The 8,386-nt window shown below is 41.1% G+C and overlaps 1 protein-coding gene across 3 annotated transcripts in view; it reads left to right on the forward strand.

Moving 5' to 3' along the window:
• The window catches only part of CFAP206 (cilia and flagella associated protein 206), a 20,352-nt gene extending 12,024 nt beyond the window's left edge, over positions 1–8,328 (forward strand). For all 3 annotated transcript variants that reach the window (XM_035109428.3, XM_088665972.1, XM_088665973.1), the window contains 5 exons: positions 367–565; positions 2,839–2,979; positions 3,772–3,965; positions 5,023–5,166; positions 8,054–8,328. In XM_035109428.3, the coding sequence (XP_034965319.3) occupies positions 367–565; positions 2,839–2,979; positions 3,772–3,965; positions 5,023–5,166; positions 8,054–8,284 (909 nt within the window). In that variant the 3' untranslated portion in view covers positions 8,285–8,328. The remainder of the gene's footprint in view (positions 1–366; positions 566–2,838; positions 2,980–3,771; positions 3,966–5,022; positions 5,167–8,053) is intronic.
• Positions 8,329–8,386: the final 58 nt, after the last annotated feature.

The raw sequence follows: 8,386 nt of genomic DNA on the forward strand, positions 1-8,386 counted from the left end.
CATGAAAATTCCCTGTTCTCTGTTTAATTTTCATCAGAGGAATCTATTGCTTTATTGTATACAAGGAGTTATATCCTGGCACTGTGATAGTCTTTGGTCCTATGCTGTGCTAGAAATAACATAAAGAAATCAGGAATGCATGTTAAGGAGAGGAGAGAGTGTAAATATTCCTTCAAAAATCCTTTACAATTACCAGTAAAATTGTTAGGGTTTAAGATCATGAATTGCACCCCCTGCTTTTGTCTCCTCACCTGTGGAGTATATATAAAGAACAGCAGACTACATATATTTGGCAAGGGGGCAGCGTAATTTTGCAGACATAATGTAAATACAACTTCAATTTCTTTGTTTTTCCCCCCTTCCCAGCCTATATTTATTGCACTTTCCAACCTTTGGACCAGTTTTCAAGACGAGATCCTGGTGCTGAGTTTCCTCAATAACTTGACTATCAATCTCCAGCAGTTCCTAGGAGCCCATTCATTGATTTTTCCAGAAGATGTGATGGAATCTCTTCTTGAAGATATTATTGTAAAAACTGATGAGGACAGGTTAAAAGAAAGTGCTGGTACTAAAACCATAATTATGCATTTTGAATTAATGTATAAAGTCCATGGAATACTCTTCCTATCTTCAGATTCTTAGCCCTTTGAGAGCTAGAGCTTCACTTTTATTGCTAAATAAGGATCATGTGTCATAAAAACCACTAAGCCTCTTTGGCTTGCTGATTGGAAGGTTGGCGGTTCGAATCCCCACAACAGAGTGCGCTCCCATTGCTCTGTCCCAGCTCCTGCCAACCTAGCAGTTCAAAAGCACACCAGTGCAAGTAGATAAAAGGGTACTGCTGTGGCGGGAACGTAAACGGTGTTTCCATGCGCCAGTGTGGTGTAGTGGTTAAGAGCGGTAGACTCTTAATCTGGGGGACCGGGTTCACGTCTCCGCTCCTCCACATGCAGCTGCTGGGTGACCTTGGGCTAGTCACACTTCTTTGAAGTCTCTCAGACCCACCCACCTCACAGGGTGTCTGTTGTGGGGGAGGAGGGGAAAGGAGATTGTTAGCCGCTTTGAGACTTCTTCGGGTAGTTCTTCTTCTTCTTCTTCTTCTTCTTCTTCTTCTTCTTCTTCTTCTTCTTCTTCTTCTTCTTCTTCTTCTTCTTCTTCTTCTTCTTCTTCTTCGGTTTCTGTCACGGTGTCCCGTTGTGCCAGAAGCGGTTTAGCCAGGCTGGCCACATGATGCAGAAAGCTGTCTGCGGACAAACACTGACTCCCTCAGCCTGAAGCGAGCTCTCAGAAAATTAAAATGAAAAAATAAAATGCAGTATCAAAACCTCCTGTTCTGCAAACTATTCCTAGGCCACACTATAGCCTCATCTTTCTAGATCATCTGAAAATAGTAAATCTTTCACTTATTGCTGCTTTTACTGCTGCTTTTTTATTCAATCTTGAACATGGTGTGCATACCTCCTCTTCCTTCATGAAACACATAATATGTAACATAAGCCCTACACAGGGAGGCTATGTAGTGCCATGCACACAGTTTTTTTCTAACACATACATGAATTGGGACACGAGATGAGCGCCGCAACCCTAGTCGGTCACAACTGGACCTAATGGTCAGGGGTCCCTTTACCTTTTACTAGTAAGTGTCAGAACCATGCCATTGTCCGTTCTCTGTGTGGAATGGGTATCTTGTATACTCCTGGCCTTAAAAGCTGTGCTATGATTCTGTTGTTCTCATGCAAAGCGGAAACATTTCCTTCTAAGCTGAGTGTGGTGGGACCTATTACCGGGAGTAGTCTATAAACACTAATTACTGGGAAGTTAGCTGCTGCACATAACTTTGTTAGTTTCTGAGTCGGAATCTGCTCATAGTTTCAAGTAAGAGATCTGGGAAGAAATAGCAGTGGTTTTTATTTATTTTTAAAAAAATATTTTTTATAATATTTTTTAAAGTTTTAAATATTTTTTATAATATTTTTAGTACTCAGGGTTGTTATCTTTAACAGAGCTTGCTATGTACTTCCCCAGATACTTGCTGAGTCTGTACATATGTAAGGAAACACATTATTCCATAGGTGCCACATGGGTACAGGAATGTAATCTCTGAGGGAAGCCTTATTCAGCAAAAGGTTACCTGGGTCTTTGTTTTTTGCTGCAGCTGTTTTGATGAATTGTGTTATTGTTTGGGGGAAAATACATTTTAAAATAAATGTTTTGTGAACTGTTCTGAGGGCTAAAATTGTGGATATAAATAATAATTAAAATCTGCCCTGAACCTTCCCACCTAATATTTGAAATACTAGATTATTCAGTACCTCACTAGGTACTTGTGCCATGGGGTTCAGTGGTCTCAACCTTCCCCAGTAACCATGTGTATACATGAGTATGATGTGGGGTGTTTCTAGGTAGGACCTCAATGTTGCAAATGGGTTACTGACATACAGCAAATGGGTCCTTGGCAACAGGTTTTTAACATCATATTCCCCCCTGAAAGGGAACATTATGATTAAATGCTGGGGGTGGGGAAAATATACTCTTGTCCAGGCATCCCCAAACTGCAGCCCTCCAGATGTTTTGGCCTACAACTCCCATGATCCCTAGCTAAGAGGACCAGTGGTCAGGGATGATGGGAATTGTAGTCCAAAACATCTGGAGGGCCGAAGTTTGGGGATGCCTGCTCTTGTCATTTTGACACCAACAATATTGTGTGGACATTGCAACTAATAATAAAAATCTGCATGCATGAGCAGTTTTCTCCTGCAATAAACACCTGTCTGGAAGCACTCCCATTTTTTTCTGATACTGAAAATATATCCTAAGCTGGGTTTTTTTATATTTCAGATAGCAAAGTAAATCCCGCTGACTTTACCGTAGAAGAATGGCTCTTCCCAGAAACCACCATTAATTTCAGCCAAGTGCAAATTCAGTACCATGGGTTTTGTGCTTACACTTTTGCCGTGAAAGATGGTCTTCTTGTCCCAGGTTTGCCAGTTGTAGATAAGTCCCGTTTGCTTTTTAAGAGCATTCTTACTGCTTCATATTATGTTTTAGTTGTAGACTGCATTGCTTTATTTTTATAGAAGTTTGGTGTATAAATAAAATAAAAATACCTGACAGATAAGGAGCTTGCCACCCAAACTACTGGGGCTTGGTTTATAAACGGAGATGGAGAAGAATTTGAGGCAGTAGGCATGTGGGGGTGAGGAGGAGGGAAGGAACAGTGGCAAGCATTTGGTAGGAGGGAGATAAAGCTGAGGAAGGGAATTAGAAAATTGGTATACACAGTGATCGGTGGTAGTTGGGACAAAGAGACTACCAAAAGGAAGACCATACAACATATCAACAAGACAAAAGGGCAAAGCCAATCAGTGCCAGAAAGTGATCTATTGGAGACCAATTCTCTTGGTTGGAGAGAAGAGGGGTGTCAGAGCCTCCACTGCTTCAACAGAACCCTGTTTAGAATTCCATTCAAGAGCATAAATTTGCATTTGTTTGTCCAGCAAAGAAACTGGAATTTAACAGTGCAGTTTTTAAAAGGGTATTACTCCTTTTACTGATGCAATCCACGTTATGCAGGATTAGCTATGAAATACTTTAGTCTTGTTCTTAGTTCATAGAAAGTGTTTTGCTGGGTGAGGAGCATGATTTAAAGTTCACTGAATTTTCAAACAGGTTAGACACTAGAGCCATTCTTAATTTCAAACGTGAAAACACTATAAGCTGCATCAGGAAAGTCATGAAGAAATCCTGTGTTATTTTGTGCTTTGTTGTCAGCGAACCCTGCTGTTGGAATCCTGAAGTTTCGGGAGAAATATTATGCCTTTAGTTCCAAGGAAGCGGCATATAATTTTGCCAAGAATCCAGAGAAATGCATTAAGATGGTTGCAGAAAAAGCAAAGGAATCTGCAGAGCTCATTCAGCTGCTTGAACTTCATCAGCAATTTGAATCCCTTGCCCCTTATTCTCAGGTATTCAACACATTTATCCTTTACTTATTTAAGCCACTCCAAGAAAGCTTCATTCTAGAGAAAAGTCAAATAAGAGGCAATCTGATAGAACTTATGCATAGCATGGAGAAAGTGGATAGAGGAAAGTTCTTCTCCCTCTCAAAATGTGTAGATATCCAAGGAAGCTGAATGTTGGAAGATTCAGGAGAGATAAGAGAAACTACTCTTTCACACAGCACGTAGTTAAACTATGGAGTTCTGTCCCACAGGAGGTAGTGATATCCACCAACTTGGATGGTTTTAACAGGGGAGTAGGCAAATTTATGGAGGACAAGGCTATCAGTGCCTGCTAACAACAATGGCTGTGTTTTGTCTCAACTGTTGGATGCAGTATATTTCTGGGAACCGTAGGAGAGGAGAGTATTCTTGTGCTTGGTCCTGTTTGTGGGCTTCCCATAGGTTTCTGGTTGGCCACAGTGAGAACAGGATGCTGGACTAGATAGGCAATTGGCCTGATCAAGCAGGCTCGTGTTCTTATGCTCCAAAAGCAATATAGCTACCATTTTAATAATACAGGAAGTTGATCAGGAAGTATCTCAAAGAAGAGGTACTTCTTAATGCATAAGGTTGGTGTCAGTGTCTTGTCCTTACTACCGGTAGTTCATTGTGGGCTTAGCTGCAGTTACCGTGTTTCTCCGAAAATATGCCATACCCCGAAAATAAGCCATAGTGATAGGCAGTTTAACCTTGTAGGTTAAACTGTACCATACTTAATTTTAAAAAAATAAGACATCCCCTGAAAATAAGCCACCGTGTTTTGTTGTTTTTAGGAAAAATGAATATAAGACGGTGTCTTATTTTTGGAGAAACACGGTAGCACAGAATAGCACAGTTCCAGAGTCACTTGTGGTAGTTGGATGCATTGGTTCAGTACACTCAACACTCCAAACAGCCCCACCTGGAAGTGTGCTAAATGATGTGATGTTGATATATCTTCTCTTTTAGGTTTTTATCTAATGCTTGGTTGGAAGGTGGAAATGTGGAAATAAAAAATAGCCATTCATTTTTGTTGTTACAGATCAGAGCCAAAGACAAGCAGGGTATGAAACCCATCACAAAATGTGACACCAGTACTCAGACGGACGTCCATATTTTGCCACCAAATATTGTGAAGAACTATGAGTGGAATGAATGGGAACTGAGAAGAAAAGCCATCAAACTGGTTTGTGTCAACATCATAGAATCATAGAATCATAGAATCATAGAGTTGGAAGAGACCACAAGGGCCATCCAGTCCAACCCCCTGCCAAGCAGGAAACACCATCAAAGCATTCCTGACAGATGGCTGTCAAGCCTCTGCTTAAAGACCTCCAAAGAAGGAGACTCCACCACACTCCTTGGCAGCAAATTCCACTGCCGAACAGCTCTTACTGTCAGGAAGTTCTTCCTAATGTTTAGGTGGAATTTTCTTTCTTGTAGTTTGAATCCGTTGCTCCGTGTCCGCTTCTCTGGAGCAGCAGAAAACAACCTTTCTCCCTCCTTTATATGACATCCTTTTATATATTTGAACATGGTTATCATATCACCCCTTAACCTTCTCTTCTCCAGGCTAAACATACCCAGCTCCCTAAGCCGTTCCTCATAAGGCATCATTTCCAGGCCTTTGACCATTTTGGTTGCCCTCTTCTGGACACGTTCCAGCTTATCAGTATCCTTCTTGAACTGTGGTGCCCAGAACTGGACACAATACTCCAGGTGAGGTCTGACCAGAGCAGAATACAGTGGTACTATAACTTCCCTTGATCTAGATGCTATACTCCTATTGATGCAGCCCAGAATTGCATTGGCTTTTTTAGCTGCTGCATCACACTGCTGACTCATGTCAAGTTTGTGGTCAACCAAAACTCCTAGATCCTTTTCACATGTACTGCTCTCAAGCCAGGTGTCTCCCATCCTGTATTTGTGCCTTTCATTTTTTTTGCCCAAGTGTAGTACTTTACATTTCTCCTTGTTAAAATTCATCTTGTTTGCTTTGGCCCAGTTGTCTAATCTGTTAAGGTCATTCTGAAGTGTGATCCTGTCCTCTGGGGTGTTAGCCACCCCTCCCAATTTGGTGTCATCTGCAAACTTGCTCAGGATTCCCTCAAGCCCATCATCCAAGTCATTGATAAAGATGTTGAACAAGACTGGGCCCAAGACAGAACCCTGTGGCACCCCACTAGTCACTACTCTCCAGGATGAGGAGGAGCCATTGATGAGCACCCTTTGGGTTCGGTCAGTAAGCCAGTTACAAATCCACTGAATGGTAGCATTGTCTAGCCCACATTTTACCAGCTTCTTTACAAGAATATCATGGGGCACCTTGTCAAAGGCCTTGCTGAAATCAAGATAGGCTACATCCACAGCGTTTCCTTCATCTACCAGGCTTGTAATTCTGTCAAAAAGTGAGATCAGATTAGTCTGACATGACTTATTTTTCAGGAACCCATGCTGACTTTTAGTGATCACAGAGTTTCTTTCTAGGTGCTCACAGACTGTTTGCTTAATGATCTGCTCTAGAATCTTTCCTGGTATTGATGTCAGGCTGACTGGGCGGTAATTGTTTGGGTCCTCTCTTTCCCCCTTTTTGAAAATAGGGACAACATTTGCCCTCCTCCAGTCTGCTGGAACTTCGCCTGTTCTCCAGGAATTTTCAAAGATTATTGCCAGTGGTTCTGAAATCACCTCTGCCAGTTCTTTTAATACTCTTGGATGTAGTTCATCTGGACCTGGAGACTTGAATACATCTAAACTAGCCAAGTATTCTTGTACTACCTCCTTATTCTGGGCTGTGTTTCCCCTGCTGAATCATCTGCTCCATATTCTTCAGGTCGGGCGTTTTTTTCTTTCTTGGAGAAGACTGAGGCAAAGAAGGCATTGAGGAGTTCTGCCCTTTCTCTGTCCCCTGTTTGCATTTCACCATCTTCTCCTCTGAGTGACCCCACTGTTTCCTTGTTTTTCCTTTTGCTACGGACATACCCATAAAAGCCCTTTTTGTTGCTTTTAACCTCTCTGGCGAGCCTGAGTTCATTCTGTGCTTTAGCTTTTCTGACTTTGTCTCTACACGTGCTGGCTATATGTTTGAATTCCTCTCTGGAGATTTCCCCCCTTTTCCATTTTTTGTACATGTCCCTTTTAAATCTTAACTCAGTCAAAAGTTCTTTAGATAGCCAGCCTGGCTTCTTTAGGCACCTTCCATGTTTCCGTCTCATTGGTATTGCCTGAAGTTGTGCTTTTAATATCTCCCTTTTAACAAACTCCCAACCATCATGAACTCCCTTCCCTTTTAGTATTACTGTCCATGGGATTTCACCCAGCGTTTCCCTAAGTTTTCTGAAGTCGGCTTTCTTAAAGTCTAGAATTTGGACCTTAGTATGCTTGGTTGCTCCTTTCTGCTGGATAATAAACTCCAGAAGAGCATGGTCACTCCCACCTAATGATCCTGCCACTTCTACCCCACTAACCAAGTCATCACTATTGGTTTAAATGCAACATGATTTGAAAGACTAATTCAGACAAGCTACAAATAACAATTATCTCTCAGATCTTTTCGGACTTAACTCCATGCATTTGACCTTAAATTTTTGAGCCCCTCCATCTTTTGTTTTCAGCTTTGTTTGGAATTGTAGCTCATAGTGCAACATTCATGCTGAAGCTTTTACTTTGTTACTTTAAAATGTCTAAACTTCCCTTCATTGTGTCTGGTTGGTATACAATAATGATAATATAAATAAATAAATATGTAAACATCACATATCCTTTATAACAATAAAACTGAGAGGCAACAAACCTACGAAGCAGCCAGTGGCAGTAAAATGAATTAAAATGCCTGGGCAAACAAAAAGAAGTCTTGATCTTGCACCAAAGAAGTGGAAAGTGCTTTCCCCTTGCTAGTTCATTGTCGACTTAGGCTTTATACACATCCTAGATGATCAGTTAATGCAATCCAGCCTTGATAAGAAAGTATAAATCATTTATAAGTCTTTCAGGCAGTGCAATCCTTTAACATAATTTCACATTATGTTAAATGCAACTGTGATAATTCTTTTATCTTTGTTTTTTATATTCAGGCAAACTTGCGCCAAAAGCTAACTCACTCAGTGCAGACCAATCTCAGTCACATGAGAAGGGACAACTGCAGCCAGGTGTACCCACTGAAGGATAACGGTACACAGACCAAGCGTGAAAGCAGTACTAATGTACCCAAACCTCAGATTTTCCTGGCTGGTCTCCGTGGAGGAACACCTCCAACTACCCGCATGTTCAAAATCAATTTAACAAGAGCAATTGATGAAACATAAATGACAAGTCCTTCAATAAATGAACTTTAAAAACAAAAAGTAAATTCATTGTGTCTCATTCTTTGTTGTTATTTCAAAGGCAATATTTGCATCATTAATGGG

This window comes from Zootoca vivipara, chromosome 3 (genome assembly GCF_965207765.1).
Source record: "Zootoca vivipara chromosome 3, rZooViv2.hap1.1, whole genome shotgun sequence".
In the NCBI taxonomy this organism is placed as follows: Eukaryota; Metazoa; Chordata; class Lepidosauria; order Squamata; family Lacertidae; genus Zootoca; species Zootoca vivipara.